Below are 21,389 nucleotides of genomic sequence, written 5' to 3'. Positions count from 1 at the left end.
CACAGGATTCCTGTTTATCTGAACTTGTGCTCTCCAGCCAGATTTCCCTTCCGTGAAGCCCAGGAATGACAGAAATCCGCTGGCCGGCAGCTGATAGCTTCAGAGAGCATCACAGTGAAGGCGGATCCTTCCTGCCTGAGGGGCCAGCCAGTCCCTTCTGCTGACTGCCCCTTCGGGGTGGAGGAGAAGGTACCATCCGAAATCAGGCGAGGGAATTTGGAAGGGCTCCTGCCTCGGGGAGCTCCCCCACAGCAGGCTGCCAATTAGACACTCATTTGGGTTAACTGGCTCCTCTTTTAAATGGCAAAGCTGCCTGGAGTGATTAAGCCCCTCCGATAAGCACATTTCACTGGATCTACTGTAAATCATGGGATGTTAGCATTTCTAGAGGCTGTTCTACCCTGCCATTTCACAGCCGCAGACACCCAGGCCCAGCTGAGGAAAATCATCGGCCCAGGGACGCAGAGTGAATTCTCGGCAGAGTCAGCATTTAGACCCGGACCTCCAAACAACTAGTTGAGGGATTTTTATGTTTTTATTCTTTCCTCAGGAACCTGCCCCTTGTCTGTTTGTGGAGGTGAGGGAGGGAGGAGAGAAGAAGGGGAAGGTTTTGCTTTCTCCTTGAGATCAGCAGGGAAGAAAGGAAACTACTTTTCACCTTCCACAGCTTGGGGGTGTCCTGAAGTGAGGAGGTTGGTCCAGCTGGAGGACATCTACTGGGGGCTTGGAGATGGGGGGGCGGGGAAGGCAAGCATGTAGAGAAGAAAGAGGGGAAAGGAAGACCAATAGGCACAACCAGGCTGACTTCCTCCCTTCAGCCAAGGACCAGCACATGCTGCTGGCGTGAACTCCCAGGGGTCCCTTTCCTATGAAGGAGGACCGGAGCACTGCATTCAGGCAGCACCACCCCACCCCAGCAGCTACCAAAACCATTGTGTTCATCCATACATTTATTCTTCAAACGTAAATTGAACCAGAGTAGTCAGAGTCCCTAACTCATGGGGTTCACTGGAGACCAGCCCCCTCCCATATGTACATGCTCAGTGCCATCCCAGGAAGACAGGCAGGGGGTCCCTTGGAGACAACACTCGGGTGTCTTTATTGCCAAGGATTCATCTTGCTCCAGACTCCCGACGAGAGTGGGACCACCGAGGCCAGTGACATGGAGGCTATCCAGGCAGTCAGGACTGCCTGAAACTGTCACAACCCGTCTCAGCCCCTAACAGAAGCTCCTTGCTGAGCTGTGGCCTGCACTGTACCCTCCCCTTCTCTGCGTCTTCCAAATTCTCCCCCGTTCTGCTTCAGTCCTTCCGGGGAGCCAAATCCTAATCTGTTCACTCGTGGGGAGTAGCATCCCTGGAGTCACGCCAAGCTGCCTTGGGTACGGGTGGGCATTATCCCCAGGTGAGACTCCGCCTGTTCTGGAGCAGCTGCTAATCTGCATAATGCTGCATCACCTGGGATGGTAGCTGTGGCTAGTTAAATTACTTAGAATTAAACGCAATCAAACATTTGATTCCCCAATCACTCTAGCCACCTTGCAAGTGCTCAGATATGTGGCTGCCATATTGGAGAGCCAGAAATGGATCGCTCCCATCATCACAGAAAGTTCTGCTGACGGTCCTGGCACAAGGCCTCTAATCTAGGTCCCATAACTACACGTTTCTCCACCCGTCATGGTCATGATCATCTCTGACCGGGGCCCTCCAAGCCTATTCAGCTGGCATTTGGTGAATACTTGCAGATTCTTAAAAGAAGAGACTTGCCCAGCCCTGGTTACAGAGAACCCATAATTCATATTTTTCAAGAACATCTAATTGTATGATATATTTTAGTGCAGGATCTGGCTGGGCAAAATAAACATGGCCTCCTGATTGTAGCTTCACAAAGGGTGACTAACTTAGCATTTTATTCCTCTGGCTCCTAAGATACTTCAACGAAACCATCAAAGGGTCTGTTTTCTATGACCAGAACCCAGTTCCCATGGGGAGAGTCCCACAAGGCAGTTATTACTCACTTCTATTTTCACTCTCCCAGTAAGAGCCCTCGCCAGTCTGGGAGCCTGTTTTGTAAAAGAGAAGAGAGGGAGCATATCCATCCTGAGGGAGTCCTGCTTAGCAAACGCCTTATCTAATTAATCCTCTAGCGGTGGGACCAGGCCACTGGGAGTGGAGGGAAGTGGCACTTATGGGGGCCTCTTCTGTCCAGGCTCCACACTAGGTGTGTTGTACAAACTAGCTCCTTTATCATATAATCCTCACAACAACCCAGACAGAGGGACAGAGACTGAGATGGGTGGGGGTGGGGACTGATGATGGTGGACTTTCCAATAAATAAACTGAGACTCATAGAGTTTACGACTTCCCCGAGTCACACAGTCTGTGAGTAGCAAATGTAGCATTTGACCCCAGGTTGCTCTGATTCACGGCCCTTGCTCTTCCACTCCACACGGTCTCCCAAGTGTAATACCAATGCCGGGTCCTCCCCAGCTCTCTCCCTCTCCCCCTCCCTCTGCATTCTGGGCCTCATCCCACCTAAGGGAACTTGCTTGAGTACTCTTTCCTTCTGGTTGGTGAGACAACCAACCAAACTCTGACTTGGGGGAATCTGTTTGTCTTTTTGGCTTTTCTCTGCTACTTCTTTTGGAAGGTTTTCGCTAATTTCCAGGGAGAGGTCCAGAAAAAGTCCTGGGTGTCACAGAGACAGTGCAGGCTTGAGATTGGGAATAGAGCATGTCCAGAATTTGGCTTTGCTGCCAACCTCATATATGTGACCTTGACCTAGTGACAAAACCCATGCAGGTCTCAGTTTCTTCAGCCACAGAGTGATTGTGTGTGGATGAGCATGGGGGTGAACCACTAAAACTGGCACCTGTGGGTGCGGCTCAGAACCGTGCCTGGTCAGTTCAGCACATAGGAAGGGAATAGGTGTCACTGGGTTAATACCTTCTAGAAGCTGGGCACTTTTGTATATGCCATCCCTTCACATCACATCCTCACACCCTGTTAGAGTGGTCTTGATGCCCATTTTAGACATGAGGAAATTGAGCTTCAGAGAGGTTATGAGTGCTCACAACCACGCGGTGGTAGGTGGCAGAGAAAGGACTGGAGGCCCTCAGCTGAGGGCTCTTACTGCCCTCCCACATGAAGCTCCTATGGGCACAAACAGCGGGCAGCAGGCAGCAGGATGCCAGTCAGTACAACACTCCTTACCACACACACACACGCACACACACACTCCCCCAATCCCACCCCTAGCAGAAGAGGCAACTGCCCACAGAAGGGGCAAGCATCCAATCCCATGACATCAGGGTGTAGGGGAGGAAAATTTTTCCTCTACCCTTTTCATTCTTTGGCTGGCCTATTAATTAAGTTGACATAAAACAGATTAACAGGAGAAAATGTTAATTTCATGTGTACTAGAGCCTCACAGAGCCACGAGTGGTTCAAAGAAGTTAGGCAGTTGATGCCTATCTGCCATCCTGAGCTAAAGGGAAGGCGGTGGTGCTGTGGGGCTTCAAAGAGAAGGAAGTTAATTCACAGGAAGATGGGAAGAGCAAATGTTTGGGAAACGAATGTTTGTCACACCATGCAGAGACAATGGGACACAGAGTGGAATCAACAAATGGCCTGGAGCACCCCCCCCACACCCCTCATCACCCAGACTGCAGCTCTCTGTGGTGGGTGCTCTCTTCCTGGACTAGGCCCCCCAACTAAATTCTTAGAGGCAGACAAGCAGGAGGCAAAAAGCTCTTCCTGAGTGTTTTGGGTCTTGATTGTCTTCCACTTAAAATACCCCACATGCCAAAGTGGCACATTTGGGAGAGGCTCATTCTGAAGCACTTTAGGGGTGTCACGGGGTGCTGTGAAGCCCAAATGTGGCCACCAACATGAGCCCAGAGCTGCACAATGCACCTGCTTCCAAAACTACCTGCACCCGCCCTACCTTCCTCCAGCCTGCCCTGAGTGCTGGTCCCCTCGTGGGGTAACCCCTGCACGGTGCCATCCTCAGGCCTCTCGGTGCCAGGATCCACAGCCTCCCTCTCAAGTTAGAGGCGTCTCATGTTTAGGAACAAGCCCTTGGTGCTGCAAGACAACACAAGAGATCTCATTCCTCCCATCTTCATGAAAGAAAATCGATACACTGAAAGAAAAAGGCCTCTTTGATGTTTGCAAAGAGAGTCATAATATCTCCCGGAGCCAATATCTAATGATCTGGAATCATTTTTTTCCATGAGACAAAAAGAAGAAGAAAAAAGAGGAGGAGGAGAAGAAGAAAAAGAAGGAGAAACAAAATATTCTCTTTTCATAAATTCCACAAGCCAATGTCTACTGTGGCTGGCTTATAAAAAGAAACTTAAGTGGCACCAGTGGGGTTCACATGAGATCAGAATCCGGGGTTTTTAGGGTATTGAACCACAGGAGGACTCTCTATTTGAGGAGAATCTCCAGAGGCCTCACATCTCTGCTCTACGTGGCATTTGCCTGATCTCATTCAGGGTTAATGGACTGTTTCATGCTCTTTATCTTTAAGACCTAAAATAATTTCTCCTGCCTGAACCGAGGAATGCACTGGGCTGGCCCCTCTGCAGTCACAGGATCAAAAGCATTTTTCCTAAATCATTTTTTAAAATCCTTACTAAACATGTCATGAGGGAAAGTGAGCAAAATTTTTCCTTAATCTTTGTAACAGCATCATTGTCCTGGGGGGGGGCGGGGGGGGGGCAGGGAGAGGGAATGATAGGCAAATTGTCTCTTTTTCTTTTAAAGAAAAACACAAAAATCCAAAATAAGAACATCTAATTAGTTCTCAGTATGAAAGGTTCTTTTATATTTATAAAAATTATGTCATTTCAAGATTTCTCCCCAAAAAAGTTACTTTCCTAGTGCAGGTAATTTGGGACTGCCTGTGCCATCAACCTGCTTAGTTCTATATCCGGGCTTTTGCAGACACAAGGGTGCCCTCATCCCCCCACCCCTGTGCCCCCCCGCCCCCCCACAGCCCACACATCTTTCAGGAGCGCTTGGGAGGCTGGCAGACTCGGGCTCCTCGACACTCCTGCACCTTTGGGGTTCCGACTTCCTGCACAGGTCCCACCCCGGGGAGACACCGCAGGAGGCCAAGTAATTCTCATTCAAAGGATGGGAAACCAAAGGGGTCCTGGCAGGCTGACTCTTGGATTTTACACCTTCCCCCAGAATGGTGCAACCGTAGCATCTCGGACGTGGGAATCCATCTCCTACTCATGATTTAAGAACAAAGGAAGAAAAAAAACCCTCCAGCACAGGGACATGAGACATTTATCCCCACTCGGGGGCTAGGCATTCAGGGGACAGGCAGGAAGTATCTGCAGCAGCGATAGCCCAGGATGGATGTCAGCAGGTGAGACCCGGGAGGCACTTTGTCTTGGTGGCTTCGTTCCAGGAAGATTTTGACGGCAGCCTTTCCTCAGGGGTTGAGGGTTTGCCATTTACTTTCAAAGGTCAGGCGCAGCTTGCAGAACCAGAACCCCAGGAGACAGCGGGAAGGGAGTTTTAGAATCAGACAGACACCTGGATTCAAATTTGGCTCCACTTGTAACTTTCTGTGACCTTGGACACGTGTCCAAATCTCTGCTTCCTTGTCTGACATCCACCAGAGTAACTGACATCCTAGGTCTCAGGAGAAAACAGGACTCTGCTGGCCGAGGTCAGCTCAAGGGAGTGGGCAAGACTCCTTCCAGAGGGTGGGGAGTAGTAAGGAAACCAACAGGGCCCTCCCCTTATTTAGTCTTGTTGTGAGGACCAAAAATGATGTAGACAAAACACTTAGTATATAGCCTGATGCATACATAGTAGGCTCTCCACAAATGGAGAGTCCCATTCACAATTAGGGTCTTTAATGTAGCACGTGTGCTGCCTTATCTTCACACCAAAGAGCCCCTGAAGACCCCTTAGGTGCCCGGTGCATGCTGGGACTTGTGCCGATAGGAGCATTGATATAACACTGAGACTGCCCTCGGGGAGAGAAGACACGGACATTGATGCCCACAAGACAAGAAGACAGAAGTGACTCTGCTTCCCAAGCGCAAGCTCCCCTGAGTCTAGGACCGCGGCTTCTGGTCCTCTTGTCTTCTGTTTTAATACTTTTAAAAGCGTTTTCTTTTTCCAATAAGAGTCTAATTAGAATACAGGCACATTGTAGAAAACCCAGAACTTGCAGGAAAGCGTAAAGAAACATAAAAATGACCCCCTCTCCTCTCCGAAGATAAGCATGGTCACATTTTTATGCCTCTTCCTCTTGTGTGTCCTGTTTTATAAAGTTGGTCTCATGTTGGACATGAAATTTTGCATCCTGGTTGTTGTTTGGGCTTTTTTTTTTCCCCCACTTCTTTCATAAGGATTGAAATTGCTCCAAAAATATCTTTTAATGACTTCATAAGAGTAAATCACATGGTTGGGAATATGAACTCGGAATCAGCAGACTCAAGTCTAATTGCAGCTTCCCCCGTTCTTAGCTGCATGACAGTGGACAAGTTACTTAACTTTCCCCGAGCATCAGCTCCTGCATTTGTAAAATGATGTGGAGGGAGGATAAAATGGGCATCTTACAAAGTTGTTGTAAAGAGAAATGAGATAATTACGTGACGCGATTGGCTCAGTGTCTGGGACACGATAAAAAGTAAATGGTAGTTCTCATAATTGTCCTGATTAGTCAGTCTGTAGTCATTCTTCCACCAGTGAATATCTCAGGTGTTGCTGATTTATTTTTAGTTAAACAGTTCTGTTATGACACTCTTGAACTTAAATGTCTCTCCATACTTCAACTTTTTCCTTAGGGTATATAAAGCTATGGTCCCATGTACAAACACTTAAAAGTTGAAGTACTGGAGCCAGGTGGCCTGGGCTTACATCCCAGCTCTGCTACTTAGGAGCTGTGTGACACTGGGAAAGTCACTTAACTTCTCTGTGCTTCAGTTTCCTCCTCTCTAAAAGGAGGTGATGATAGTATCACCTGTTGTGAGAATTAAGTGTGATAATAGATGCAAAGTGATTGGCACAGGTAAACAAAATAAATATTAGTCAGTGTTGCTTTCTTGCATCCTGCCAATTATCCTCTTTAACTCCTCTATCCCCAGTAGCTTTTAGCACTGGGCTGAGCACCAGTAGACTTCCAATTTATGCATATTAAATTGGACTAAAATTGGTTACTAAGGGTGTTCCTTGAGTGCTCTGCAAGATGCCGGCCTCCTCGTTAGGAGGTTAACCCAAGCCCAGCCCTCCTGCCCCGTCCTGTCCACATCCGACACCCACCCCACACAACTATGGCCTGTGTCTTTGGAAGGACCTTTCCTTTTGCCTCTGTTCAACTTATAACACAGTCTGCCTGTGACAGGGTTCTCTTGATAGACCCCAAATAGTATATGGCTTCTCAGAGGCTTCTGGGATGTTAGGCCAGAGTCCCTGTCTCCATCACTGCCAGCCAGGGTTGAGGGACACTTTCTGGAACCTGGGCCCACAGCCCTTTTCTTATTTCTCACCCACAGCCTCACAGTCCTGAGAGTCTCAAACTACTTTTTCCACGAATAAAGATCTGAGCACCTGTTACGGACAGGGCACAATGTTCAGTGCCAGACGATGCCCAAGCTAGCTCCTACCTAAAGCAGAAAACTCATGGCCTATAACAGTCCACTGTTCATGTTTGGCTCTTGCCGTGAACATAAATATACAAAAAGAAACTTTGGTGCTTCAGAGTAAACCCAAGAGATAACCCCGGGCTCATAAGCAAGTCCACCACAAAACCCAAATGCGAAGGTTGGTTTATGCCAAAGGGGAGGGTTGTGCAAACAGCACAGAATCCCAGGGCAACAGGCGGCCGGGACACTGCAGCTGAGCTGTTGGCAGCACGCCATCCGAAGCAGCTGTTGCTGGGTTTGTGTGTAGCTACCAACCTCCCGTGGCCATGTGGCATTAGGTGGGTAAGAGATTGACTCATGAAGATGACGAATTTCCACGTGTGGGGTGTATGGGATGGATGAACAAGTGGCTAGTGCCATGATCTATGCTTTCTGGTGGGAATTCTCCTGCAACACAGCTTGAAACTCGGGTCTTGGACTCTCAGAGGTGGCTTCCATCTTCCTAAATGGTAATACACATCATGTTACTCCCAAGCCAACTGTCGGTTCATTCATCCCACCACGTTTGTTAGACACCTACATTGTGGAAGTCACGATATCAGGATGAGTGGATTAATCGTTACCTAGAACAGGAAAAGCAAATACACAGCAAGCACCCCATAAATCCCTCTCCTCTGCCCAAGGCAGACACCAGTCTTCCCAAGAGCCTGGGTGTAGCCTCAGTACCCATCTCCACATAGGGCTCTGGGCAGCCTGATCAATCAAGCGGAGTTGGCACGCTATATGACACCTGTTGGCCATCTTGGAGCTAAAACAGTACAGGCACGTAGAGAATATGGAGACAGCAAGAGACAGAAGTCCAAGCAGTCCATTCATTTTGGAATTAAGTGGGGGTAATTGCAAGAACAGCCCCATAGGCAGTTGGTATGACAACACAGGGTAAGTCAAGGCCATCTTAGGAGCCTTAGCAATAGGTCCAGGCTAAGAGACAGACTATGTGACCTTGAACGTGTGAAAGTCCCTTCCCTTCTTGGGCCCCCGTTTTCTTATTTATAAAATGGGGATGATGACAACAATACCTCATAAGGTTCTTATGATGAGTGAATGAGATGAGGTAGTGTAAAGTGTTTAACAATACCTGTGTGATAGTAAGCGATTTGCTTTTATTAATTAAATATTTAGGTAAAGAAGAGTAAAATAAGTTACCCTCTCCTACACAACCCAGTAGAAGGACATTCTGAACATTTGATAAAATGGAAACATTTTAGGCCCAAGTGCTAGAACTAGAGTTGTCTTATTTCCATCAGAAAATGTGCTTGATGAACCCCACAGAGCTAGTGCCTAGGAACTGCCCAGAATATAGAGATGTGGTCACTAGGGCATATGATTCTTAACTAGAGCTCTGTCCATCCCAAAACGGACCCCTCAAACAGAGGCAAACATTGAAAAGGGCAATGTGTTCTCTTGCCTTTGTCAGGTGCCTCAAAGCAATAATATCCTTCAATTTATGAAAGGGGACTCTTGCCAAATATATGGAATAGTCCAACAAGATTGCACCCAGAAATGGGTGAGAATGCTAGGTATACCATAGTCCTGTTCTGCCTTCTTCTGCTAGATAATACTTATTCTTATATTACAAACACACCATATGTCCTCTGTAAACATTTCATAAAGACAGAAAAGGAAAAAGAAAAAAATGTAAAGCCTTCATAATCCCTCCACCCAGGGAAAAAAAAAAAAGTTGGTCTCTATCCATCCAGACTTCTCCTTCTGCATTTTTAAATTTTAAAAATATGAGATTTTTAATTTAAAAAAAATCCTATTTAAATTCTCTTTCTCTCTCCCTCCCCCCACCCCCCGCCCACCTTCTCTCTTTAGTATATCATTACCAGTTCAAGATCCAGTTCATCAACCAACTTGAGAAACCAGTAGAACCAACTTTTACTATGACACTCTTCGGAACAAAAGAGGAAAACCAGAAAATTACCATCACTCTGTGAGTATAAGGTGCAGCCCCGTCTATGGTGATGGCATGCTACTTTTTCTCACAAGGTCTAGAAGGACCCCGTACTTTTCAAGGGCCAGGCCAGACACAGCTTACTCTTCTCAGCCCATACAACTGCCCCAAATGCCTGTCAGAAGGGATGTCCACCCCAAGCCCAGCGCCTTGTCATCCCTCAGCCTCACCCGGGTCCCACAGATTGCTTTATGGTAAAATGACCTGTGTTTACAATGGGTTCATTGTGAGGTGAGCTGAGCAGAGAGGGAAGCCAGAGGTGGCAAAGTCCGTCGTCCACACTGCAGGAAGAAGAGCCAGGCAGGAGGAGCAGGGAGGGCTGGAGCAGCTGTCTGCAGGACGGCCCTGAGCTCCTTTTCAGTGAGTTCTGAAAGCCATAACCCAGAAACAAAACTGCTTTCAACGTGGCACCAATTTCCCACGTCAGTCAGCCTGCCCTGCCAGCCCTGCCCATCTGTCCTTTGCCCTGTTACACGCCTGCTCACAACGTGACCAGTAACCTCATGCCTCCCTTGGAGCCTCCCCAGTCTCACTGACCACATCTCGACCCTCAGTATGGCCTCTTCCTTGGAAGTGCCAGTAGGCCTCCGCCCGCTCCAGGGATAGTCCTCAGCTTCCAGAAGATCTCCCCCAGCTTTGGATCTCTGGTCATCACACTGATTCCGACATTCAGCAAGTATTAGTCAGTGCTGTGCCTCAGAGGTAGAGAGGACCCTAGCCCTAGGATGCTCACAGCCTAGCGGGGTGGATGGATTCCTAAGCAGTTCTTTACAACATTCTGCAGGAGGAGCTATGACAAGCCGTGCAAAGGAACCCTCCATCCACCTGTCTCTCCCTAAATCCAGTGTTACCTTTGCACTGTCCCAGATCTCTCCTGGGGAATAGTTCCAAGGTGGAAAGGGCATATAGCTGCTCAGTCAGTGTTGGGACATGTTAATGTCTTGGAGACCAGTGAGTAAACCCGTTAATGATACCTCAGGCTCTGCATTTAAATCTTGCTCCAAATTGGTGCATCCCTTTAACATGTGGTTTTCTATTACTGTTAAACTTTGTTGTTTCTATTTATATGGGGAAGGAAAAAAGCATGAGTGGGGAGATAAGAGTAGTGAGTGGCTCTACTGTGTTAATCAAACCTCCAGGGAGCTGAGCTGCCCAGAGATCATTGCCAAAGGCCCACTGTCTTCTCAGGGGCAGTTTTCCTGATTTGTTAACGTAGAAGCTAGTAAGCCTGAGCTCAACAGAGTTACCAGATTCATTATGGCAGAACTCTCAGAGCCTCTTAAATATGCTAACCCAGAAGATACATGGTTTTCCCAGTATTAATGGTCTGGCCCACCCACTGCTGTTTCTACTAATAGTCTGTCCCACACCAGTTTGGAAAATGCAGCAGAAAAGACCTTCCCAAGTCACTCAGGCAAACCCAACACAGCCTGAATGTGCCCAACACGACTTTGCTGTTACAAATAAACTAGGTCTGATTTTCTTTGTATCTTCAAGGGATGAAGAAATTACTAGTAATAAAACCTATTCCTTTCTTATCACATTGGATTTGGATATCGGTGAGCTGATCATGATCAAGTTCAAGTGGGAAAATGGCGCCGTATGGACCAATGTCTGGAACACAGTCCAAACCATCATCCCATGGAGCAGAGGGCCCCTCTACTCAGGCCTTGTTGTAAAGACCATCAGAGTCAAAGCGGGAGAAACCCAGCAACGGTGAGTATTGACTCAACCTCCCTTGACATCTATCAGGCATCTCCATGTGCCGGACCTCCACAATTAACACTTGCACTTATATCATAAAGTGGACACTATCATGTCCTAATGACGGCATATAGATGCTCAGAAAGGTGAAATGACCATCCTGAATTCACACAGCCATAGATGGAAGGACTGGGATTTGCACCCAGGTCTTCTGACTCCCGGTCTAGACTCTTCTGGCTGCCTGTGGTTCAGAGCTACTTGCCTCGGAGTTTGAGAATCGCCTCACTGGCCCAGTGCCCTTCAAACTTCAGTGCGCAGGTGGATCACCAGAAGATGTTTGTGGGTGCTGCAGTCCAAGGACCGCACTTTGAGTGGCAAGGACCAAGATGTGCCATTTCCTTCTTACTGCTCACCCAGAGAAATGCTTTCAACAGATCGCAGTCTCGACATCCCATTCTGTGAGGGTGCCTCACAAATAAATCTCAGAGTGCCAAAGAGCCACTGGGGAGCTTATTAAATATGCAGGATTCCTGAAGCCACCTGCGGAGCTTCTGATGTGCAGTGGTTTGTGAAGGGACCCAGGACACACAGTTGCTAATAAAAGCCCTAAGAAATTCTGATGGGAACCAATGGAGCAGGCTTAGGAAGCCCTGCTCTGTGCGATTTAACATCTCCCTTGGTCCCAATGTCCCCGGGGACAATAAGGGATTGGGGACAGAGTAAGACACAAAAGAAAGAAAAGGTGGTCCAGATGCCCCTTCAGTCCTGTCAGCAAAGGGATGCCCAACATATTTTGCCATGGCAACTCTGCTTTTCTAGAGTTCTGCACTTCTCCATGAGAAGAGAATTCTGTCCTTCCCCAGACCCTTCCTCGTCCTCCTCCCCCTCATGTTCAGGAAACTTGTCTCTCCTCTCCCATTCCCTTTTGTTGGGGAGCCCATTTCTCTCTCCGGCTTGTCCTCAGTAGAGATGGAGAACAGCAGGCCTCTCACCTCTGAACTATGCTCCTCCCTCACCCCACGGGCTTCACGGCCAAGAGTGGGCCCGAGGCAGATTTATGCCCCCGACTCCCTTATATAACAGCGCTCTGAGATTTTATCTCCCCGGGATACAAAATCCTGGCAATTACTAAGAGCATACTCTGCAGCCTGCCAACAGATTTCTCCACATGATCAATTTGAGAAAATTCAACTGCTTCTCTCCTCTTAGACACTTGGCTATTCTTGCATGACTTTCTAGCCCTTTAGAAGTGCTCAGCTTCTGAGAGCCACCCCTCCCCGCACTCCCTCAGCTCGAGGGTCATTCCTCAGGCCTAGGGGCTGTTCACCATGACAATTCTCTGTGACTTGACTGGAAAGGCTGTATAAAACACACCATAGCCTTCTCACTGGTGCTTACCCACATGGTTCTGAAGGAGGAAAGAGCAGAGGGAAGGGAATGGTGCTTCCAGAGCTCCCACTGCGCCGAAGGCACGGAACCATGTCTAGAGGTTTGGTCTCATGGAACCCTCCCAGTGATGCTCGGAAATGGGTCACGTTGGCTGTGCAGATGAGGAAGCTGGGCCTCACAGAACCACAGCCTGGGGCACTGCTGATAATTGGCTGAGTCCAGATCTAACTCAGGGCTTGTCTGCTGCCTTCCCTGTCTCTTTGCTGTCCATGCACTGTTCCCAACAGTTCCTTCCTCCATTCATCTGGGCCCCATGGATCTGACTTTCCTTAGTCTAAACCAGCAGTGTTGAAGTGCTGGGTATTCATATATCTGCACATCAGACCCTTCCTCGGAGCTGTAGGAGGTACATGCTGAAAAAGGAGGAGGGGTGGTGAGACCTATAGCTTTTTAAGTTGCAAGTATTCAGTGGCTCCTATGTGTCTTCCCAGCATGAGGTACCATCAGGGGATACCAAAAAAAAAAAAAAAAATCTGAGTGTGGCCCTTGGCAGAAAGAAATTCCAGGACCTAATAATTAGGAAAAACAAGATGCATAAATTTTACTAATAACATACTCCCTCCTGGTGCTTCTCAAACCTTCATGTGCCCAGGAAGCATCTGGGAATCGTGTTAAAATGCAATTAAAATGTAGGTGGGGTGGGGCCTGACATCCTGTGTCTCTAACAAGCTCCCAGGTGCGGCTGCTGCTGGCTCACAGACCACACTTTGCATAGGGAAGGTCTAGCATTGCATGGTCTAGAAAGCCTAGAAGGGAGACAGCAGTTCAGTGGTGCCGCACCACCACGGGCTGTGGGGAGGCCAGGAGGCATTCCCAGGGAGAGAAGCAGCGAGCAAAGCAATATGGCGGCCAGAACCTGATGGCCTGCGTCTGCCAGCCCTAAGCTCAAATTCCACTTGCCGCTCACCATCTGTGGAGCCTCGAACACTAACTGCACCTCGCAGAGACTCGGTTCTTTAGCGATAAACGGAATTTATAATATGTATCTCATGAGACCAATAACAAACTACCAATTTTTGAGTCCCTCTACAAACCGTAATCCCAGGGCCGGGATGCAAATATGCAACCTCACAGTCTTAATCTCTCTGCTGACTACAGGGCACAAAAATGGTCAAGTAACTCACTCCATGCCTCCACGGGAGGAATTCAATGAGAGGTGATTTTCTCATTCAGAGGCACAAAGTCAGAGGTGAGAGGACCTATTGTGGTGGAAGAGACAGGGCAGAAAACATTGGTTCTACAGCGGGACATCAAATGCGATCAGCTACACATAATGAGAAAATGCTCAATTTCCACAGTAATCATATAAATGCAAGACAAAAATCAATGAGATTATCGCTGGTCATCCATTAGCTTGGCAGGAATTAAAAAACAGACAACATCCAGAGTTGGTAAAGGTGTGGAGAAGCAGGCATCCTCATACACTATTTGTGGGAGTGCAAATTACGGAGCTTCTGCAGGAGAATTTCATTCAACAACTAACATTTAGTGAGCACCTACCTTATACCAGGCACTGTTGTAGGCACCAGGCAGGGAACAGAATAGACAAAGCCCTTGTTCTCATGGAGCTTACATTATCAAAATTTTAAATATACATAATACCCAGAATTTTGACTCTAGGTGTCCATCCTGGAGAAATACTCAAAATATCCACAAGAGATATACATGTGCAAAAATGTTTGTTGCAGTCCTATCTGTAAATGGTAAACCATTGGGAAAACCTCAATGTCTGTCAGTAGGAAAATGGCTCCAATACACTGTGGTACATCCACACAATGGAATATAGTACAGGAGGTGAAAAAGAATGAGACAGATTCATATGTAGTGAGATGAACAGGTCTCCAAGTCCATTACTTGATGGCAATGAAAAAGGTCAGAAAAATACATACATTATAACCTCACTTCTATTAAAAATTCTTTATGTTTGCATATGAACACTGATATATGTGTAAATGCATAGAAGTAGGTCTGGAGATGGGGCACCTGGGTTGCTCAGTTGATTGAACGTCCGACTCTTGATTTCAGCTCAGGTTGTGAGATCAAGCCCCGCGTGGGGGCTCTGTGCTCAATGGGGAGTCTGCTTAAGATTCTCTCACTCCTTTCTCTCTCTGTCCCTCCACCCCTCAAATAAGTAAATAAATCTTAAAAAAAAAGGAAAGAAAGAAAAAAGAAAAGAAAAGAAAAAGAAAGAGATCTGGAGAGACATAAACCAAACCAGGAAAGCAGGGAGAATGACATTGGTGAAGGGTGATGGCAAAGAGGATCTTTAATATTTGACTTCGTTTAGTTCTTTACCATCTGAATTTTTCAAAATGGCATTCACAAATTATTCGTAACAGTTTTTTTAATTTTAGCTTTATTGAGATATAATTGACAATTAAAATTAAGATATTTAAAGTGTACGTCATTGTGATTTGCTATACATATACATGTGAATGGATCCCCCCACCACCCAGTTAACTAACACACCCAGCACCTCACATATATATAATACAGTGTTATCAACTATAGTCACCCTGTTTTACATTAGACCCTCAGACCTTATTCATCTTATAGCTAAAAGTTCATATCCTTTTACCAACCTCTCCCTATCTTCCCCTTCCCCAGTCCCTGGGAACCACTTTTCTACCCTGTTTCTATGAATTCTACTTTTTTGGGGGAGGGGCAGATTCCACGTATAAGTGATATCCTGCAGTATTTGTCTTTCTCCATCTGGCTCATACACTATTTTAATTTTTAAAAAGTCTGATTTAATGAAGACTTGACCCTAGATGCAATATAAAAAAGAAGAAGAAGAAGAAAGAAGAAGCCATAAACTAGAATTCTTTGTGACTACTGATAGTTTTTTTCCTAGTAAATGCAAGTTAGCAACACAAAACAGCATCTTAGGCCAACCTAACAAACGGTCAAAGCAGTCTAAGGCTTGGTCTCCAAGAGAGACCCAAAACACAGAGTGATGTCCTCTCTAGCCGGACAGCGTCTGCACCAATAAGAGGAAGGGGCTGGGCTTACAGAGCTGAGCCCAGCAGAGGCTGGTGACCATGGCCTCGTGCCCAGGGACCTTTAAGAGCAGCGCTGACAAACTGGAGCGAGTCCAAAGAAGGAAGGCTGAGGAGAGAAGCCTGCCTTGTGAGGAACAGTTGAAGGAACTGCGAATGTTTGCCCTGGAGTCTGGGCAATGCAGTGAAAGGAACAATAGTTACCCTCAAATCTTTGATGAGCTGTGGTTGGGGAGAAAAAAGAACTGCCCCGAGGACTTTCTGTTCTTACTGAGCTGAAATCACCCCAGTGCAGAACTCCGGGAAGCAGCCTTACACTGATTGCTTTCACTGACTTGGGTTTTGTTTTTCTCTGAAGTTATGAAAATATTTGTGCACGTAAGAATCCAATTTTTAAAAAAAAATAGCATGCATTACATAAATTGAGTTTTTATTTACAAAGGATGAAACACTTCAATAAGCTCCATCTAAAAGTGAACGCTGTGTTTGCTCTGTTTTCTCTTCAGGATGACATTCTGCTCAGAAAACATGGACGGCCTACAGCCCCACCCAACCCCGGAGAAAACCTTTGTGAGATGTGACGTAAACTCTAAAAAATTGAAGAGAAAGATCAGATGAGCTTCTACGAAGTCCCAGTGTGAAGAATAAATGATCTTATTCCTCATCTGGAATGGTTACTTTATTTGGAAACCCAAGTTATATAAACAATCTTGCATAAAGTTTAAACAATGTTTAGGTTTAAAGGGGGAGTATGTTTCACTATTCTAAACTGAGCTTTTAGAAACTATATTATGTAACTGTATTCAAATATTTGTGTAACTAGAAATTTCCCTGTTGTATCTCTGATTAAATGGTAATATATGCAATATATAAATAAGAGCCATTTTAGATCCATTGTCCTAATTTACAAGGTCTTTTACAGTTAAGTCAAATTCCCCATATTTCCCTCCTAGTTTATTCTGATCCGTTTTTTGAACCATGCTGGAAAGGTACTTCTTTATGACAGAACCCATGCTTCAATAAAATGCAATTCCCATTAATCACTAGTCATATGTCCCCACATACACATGCTTTAAGACAATTCAGCTCACTAAAAGAAGAAAAATTCTAATTAAGCCAATAGCTGCCATCATGAAGGTTATACAATTATTTCACTGAACCAAACCAATAAAAGTAGAATTCTCCTAAAACTACTTAATGGCAACCTGAAAGCTGGACAGTTGGTCATTTTAACAATTAAATTACTATTGCACTAAATACAATTTTTCTCTTTTACTAATGCTCGCATTAAAAGCTAATGGAAAACTTACCTCAAAGACTTAGATATCAGATTTCAAACTGTCCAATAAATGAAGTAATGACGTTTTAACCAGCAAATTCCGTCACAAAACATGTGAAGGAAATACTAGCCCTGGTCATGACTTGTGTATGTGTTTCAAGTAACTCAGAGAGGGAGAGCACGCTGTGTGCGCTATGCTACCGGACTTGACTTCCGCGTGGCTTCAGCCCCGCGCAGCTCATAACGCACCTGCTCTTCAGCAGAGCAGGGCAAACCAGAGCTGGTAAAGGACAAATCCCAAAGAGGTGCCTGCCTCTGATGAAATCAGTTTAAGATTGTCTTACACGAGGGCACCTGGGTGGCTCAGTCGGTTACGCGTCTGCCTTCAGCTCAGGTCATGGTGCCAGGGTCCAGGGATCGAGCCCCTGCATTGGGCTCTCTGTTCAGTGGGGAGCCTGCTTCTCCCTCTCCCTTTCCCCCCTGCTTGTGATCTCTCTCTCTCTCTCTCAGATAAATAAATAAACTCTTAAAAAAAAAAAAAGGATTGTCTTACACAATTCACTTTTATTTCCCTTGGAAAGACCCATAAAACTAAAGGATGGGGGTGGAGTGATAGGGAGAAAGAATAGCTTGGTCAATGTTGCCTCCTGTCCTGAATGCTGATCCTGCCGGCAGAAGTAACTGACCACACTTTTTTTTTTTAAAGATTTATTTCTTTGTTTCAGAGAGAGAACACATGAGCAGAGAAAGGGGCAGAGGGAGAGGGAGAGAATCTCAAGCAGGGTCCCCACTGAGTGGGGAGCCCAAAGTGGGGCTTGATCTCACAGCCCCAAGATCATGACCTGAGCCAAAATCAAGAGTCAGATGCCTAACCGGCTGAGCCACCCAGGCGCCCCAGGACCTGACCACACTTTTAGGTGAAGTGTGTTATGTGTGTGCCCAGAAATAATAGATAGTAAAATGAACAATATGTCCCACTATGTCTAAAATAGTAAGATTTACAATAATATCACATTTGCATGCATTTGGCATGTTTTATCATTAACTGAACCAGAAGGAATTTAAAATAACACTTTTTAAAAAAACAACACAAAAACACTCTTTGTTATACACCCTCCAGAGTCTATGCACACATACACCAGGAAACACGGAAAAGAAAACTCATATCAGCCTTGAAAGTCATGACGACCAGAAACAGCCCAAATGTCCACCAGCATAACGCATAAATGAACTGAGGCATATTCTTACAAACGGACTGCCACAGAGATGAACCGAAGCTACACACACTTACAGGAACACGGCCCACTCTAGGGTCATGATATCCAGGGAGGCACTCGGGGCGCAAAATGTAAGGCAGCGCTCATGGGTTCGTATGTTTGCACAAAGACACCAAAAATGTATACAGTCTAATATAAGCCAAACTAAACTAGATTGTTGGAGAGGAATACCGGAGGGATAAAACTCGAAGTTAAAAGCAATAAAGCCACCAGCACAACAGGGAGGCTGCGGTAGCTCTGGGAAGGAGGACGGACCCACCGGAGTTCCAGGTGCCAGAGGGACGGTACTTCTCACTTGGGGGACCGAGGCACGGCTGTTCATTTCTATAACCATTTTTAAACTGTACATATGTATGCTATTACTCACTTGGGGTATGAATGTCACATTTTGCAAAACAAAACAAAACAAAGAACCAAGAAGATAAAGGGCAGAGTTAAAACCACCATTTCTCTACTATAGTGTGATACGTTTCAGTATTAATGTCGTTTCACACAGAATATAATTAGAAATTAGTTCATCTTGGGGCGCCTGGGTGGCTCAGTCGTTAAGCTTCTGCCTTCAGCTCAGGTCATGATCTCAGGGTCCTGGGATCGAGCCCCGCATCGGGCTCCCTGCCCAGCGGGGAGCCTGCTTCTCCCTCTCCCTCTGCTGCTCCCCCTACTCGTACTCTCTCCACCTCTCTCTGTCAAATAAATAAACAAATAAAATCTTTTTAAAAAATTATTTCATCTCTAGGAGGAAAACTTGAAGTGACACAGTATGTCATAACATTTTGGGCAGAGAACTCAATAAGCAAACCAACATGACAAATGGTTAACCAGAACATTTGAAACTCCTCTTGGCATGGGTTATTTTCACTTGGGAAGATGTGTTCATCGACATCCCATTTTCTGAAGTACATCTTGGTAGGGAAGTCAAATAGGGAAACTGAATAATGCAACCACATCTGTTCATTGCACATGCAAAATGCTGGCTCGTGCACTCATTATATGCACCTCTCTCCAAAGAATCTGTATTTATGAGCCCACTCAGGAAAGATAACACTGGCATCCTGCCTTTCAGGCAAAAGCTTGTTTGTGCTTTTACTTCTAAGAGAGCACAAGGAAAGAGACAGAGGAGCGTCGATTACACTGCAGCTGGGCTCTTTGAGGTGCCTGAAGTCAGGGAGAAAGAAACAATCACTCCATTCACTCTAAATGAATGCACTCTCCTCCACAGCAAAGCTGACTGTCCTCAGTGTTCACCTTGATCATGTTGCAAATATTGTGAAAGCTATGACCAAAGTTGCACATCCTGGGGAGGGCGGGGGTGGCACAAAGCAAGAAGCCAAGCTGCCCAGGGCAATGCGTGCCGCCCCCCCCCCCCCCCCCCCCCGCCCCGAGCCGGATTGGAAGAAAGTCGGATGGATGGGAGACAGAGACAAGCAAGGGCAAGAAACAAGAAGGGAATCCCAAGAGTCGCCATCTACCCGCTAACCTTATAGGATACTACATACTTCAGCTCCAATCCCAGTACATGATCAATGGCCCCCAGACACCCCATCCTTTCCGCATCTCTGCCTTTTCTTATACCTCCTCCCTCTAACCCTCTCCCCTCAATTTCCTCCTCCCTGCCTAAGTGCATCTTATTTCTCTATCCAGGCCCGTTATTCTCACAGTTATCTCTTAGCTCCGTCCAGCCCTAGGGGATCTTTCTAGTCTCTGAGTGCTCCCTTGGTAGTCAGTCATTCCTGCTCCCTCCTCTCTGGCTCCTTGGTCTCCTTGTCCTCGGCTCCACTCTTCCAGGTCGGCTCTCTGGGGGCCTGGGCCTCCTCTGCTCCCTCACTTCTCTCTCCCTAGGCAACCTCAGCCACTGTGCAGTCTTTCTCGTCGACCGTGTACCACAGCTTCAGTGTGGGGCTCTCCCCTGTGATGCAAATGCCCATGCAGCAGTGCCCCATGTCTCATAAGCCCAGAAGGTTCCACACTGAACCTCTCTCCTGCCTTCCCAAACCCATGGGTCTCCATGCCCCCTGCTCTGTGGCTCATGAATGTCCACACCACCCCTCAACCGGTGACGCCCAACACTGGGGCAAGGTGGTGGGGGAGGGGGTCATCCATAATGTTGCCTCTCCTCTGGGCCCCCACGATTGAAGAGTCGTCAGATCCTTCAGCACGCCCTCATCTCTGCACCGAGGCTGCCATCAGTCCAGCCCCCGCCGCCGCTCTCCTCGCTGGACATTTGCAACAACTTCCCACCTCTTCCCGCTGCATCCACTCTTCTCATCACAGCACCCAGGGCGAGCTTTAAAAAAAAGGGGTTGGGGTCAGATCCTATCATTGTCCTGTGTAAAGCCGTTCAAAGGAAAAAGTCCCATATTATTCCACTAACCTCCAAGGCCTCTGGCCAAGCCCAGCCCTTCCCTCCAGTCAGCCTCCTCTGGCCCTGGATCCCCCTGTCGCCGTCCACCAGGTCTCAACCCAGCCTGCACACTGGAACTGCCTTGGAAAACTTAAAAGCCACCGGTGTGTCCGCCCTAGAGATTTTTATTTACTTGGTCTGGGCAAGGCCTAGGCATTGAGACTTAAAAGCTTTCCAGATGTTCTAACATGCACTGAGTTTGAGAACCGAAGTTTGAAAACAGTGGGTCTAGACACACGGGTCACCTTTCAGTTCCCTCAAAAGTGTAAAGCTCTCTCCTACCTCTGGGCCTTCTCCCATCATTCTGTCACTCACGCCCCCTCCACTTCTCCCAGCTTCTTCACTGGCATCCCCCCCAGTTCGGGTGTGACTGCCTCGGGGATAATTTAAGGAGGATGATCCCACCCTCCAAAAGCTTCTATCAGCTCATCCTGTTCTCCATAACTCTTAACATCTTTTCATTCTTCTGGAAAAATTATCTGTGGCCAGGCCCTGTGGAGCCGTGAACAAAAGGAGAAATCAGTAACACTGATCCCGTCTTTATATAAAATTGTGTTATTTTATTCATCATAGGTTTTTTCATTAATTTTGACCTTTTAAAAATAGTGCCTTAAAATATTACTTATTTTGATAAGTGAGTTTCTGGAG

The 21,389-nt window shown here is 46.8% G+C and overlaps 1 protein-coding gene across 1 annotated transcript in view; it reads left to right on the top strand.

Moving 5' to 3' along the window:
• Positions 1 to 17,561, top strand: part of LIPC (lipase C, hepatic type) — a 133,432-nt gene extending 115,871 nt beyond the window's left edge. Inside the window, exons 7-9 of the mRNA XM_036107030.2 lie at positions 9,494 to 9,611; positions 11,130 to 11,348; positions 16,291 to 17,561. Coding sequence (XP_035962923.1) covers positions 9,494 to 9,611; positions 11,130 to 11,348; positions 16,291 to 16,402 — 449 coding nt within the window. The 3' untranslated portion in view covers positions 16,403 to 17,561. The remainder of the gene's footprint in view (positions 1 to 9,493; positions 9,612 to 11,129; positions 11,349 to 16,290) is intronic.
• The last annotated feature ends 3,828 nt before the right edge of the window (positions 17,562 to 21,389 follow it).

The sequence above is a fragment of the Halichoerus grypus genome, chromosome 8 (assembly GCF_964656455.1).
Source record: "Halichoerus grypus chromosome 8, mHalGry1.hap1.1, whole genome shotgun sequence".
NCBI lineage: Eukaryota > Metazoa > Chordata > Mammalia > Carnivora > Phocidae > Halichoerus > Halichoerus grypus.
Note: the sequence above shows the minus strand (reverse complement) of the source record. Positions and strands in the feature narration are given on the sequence as shown.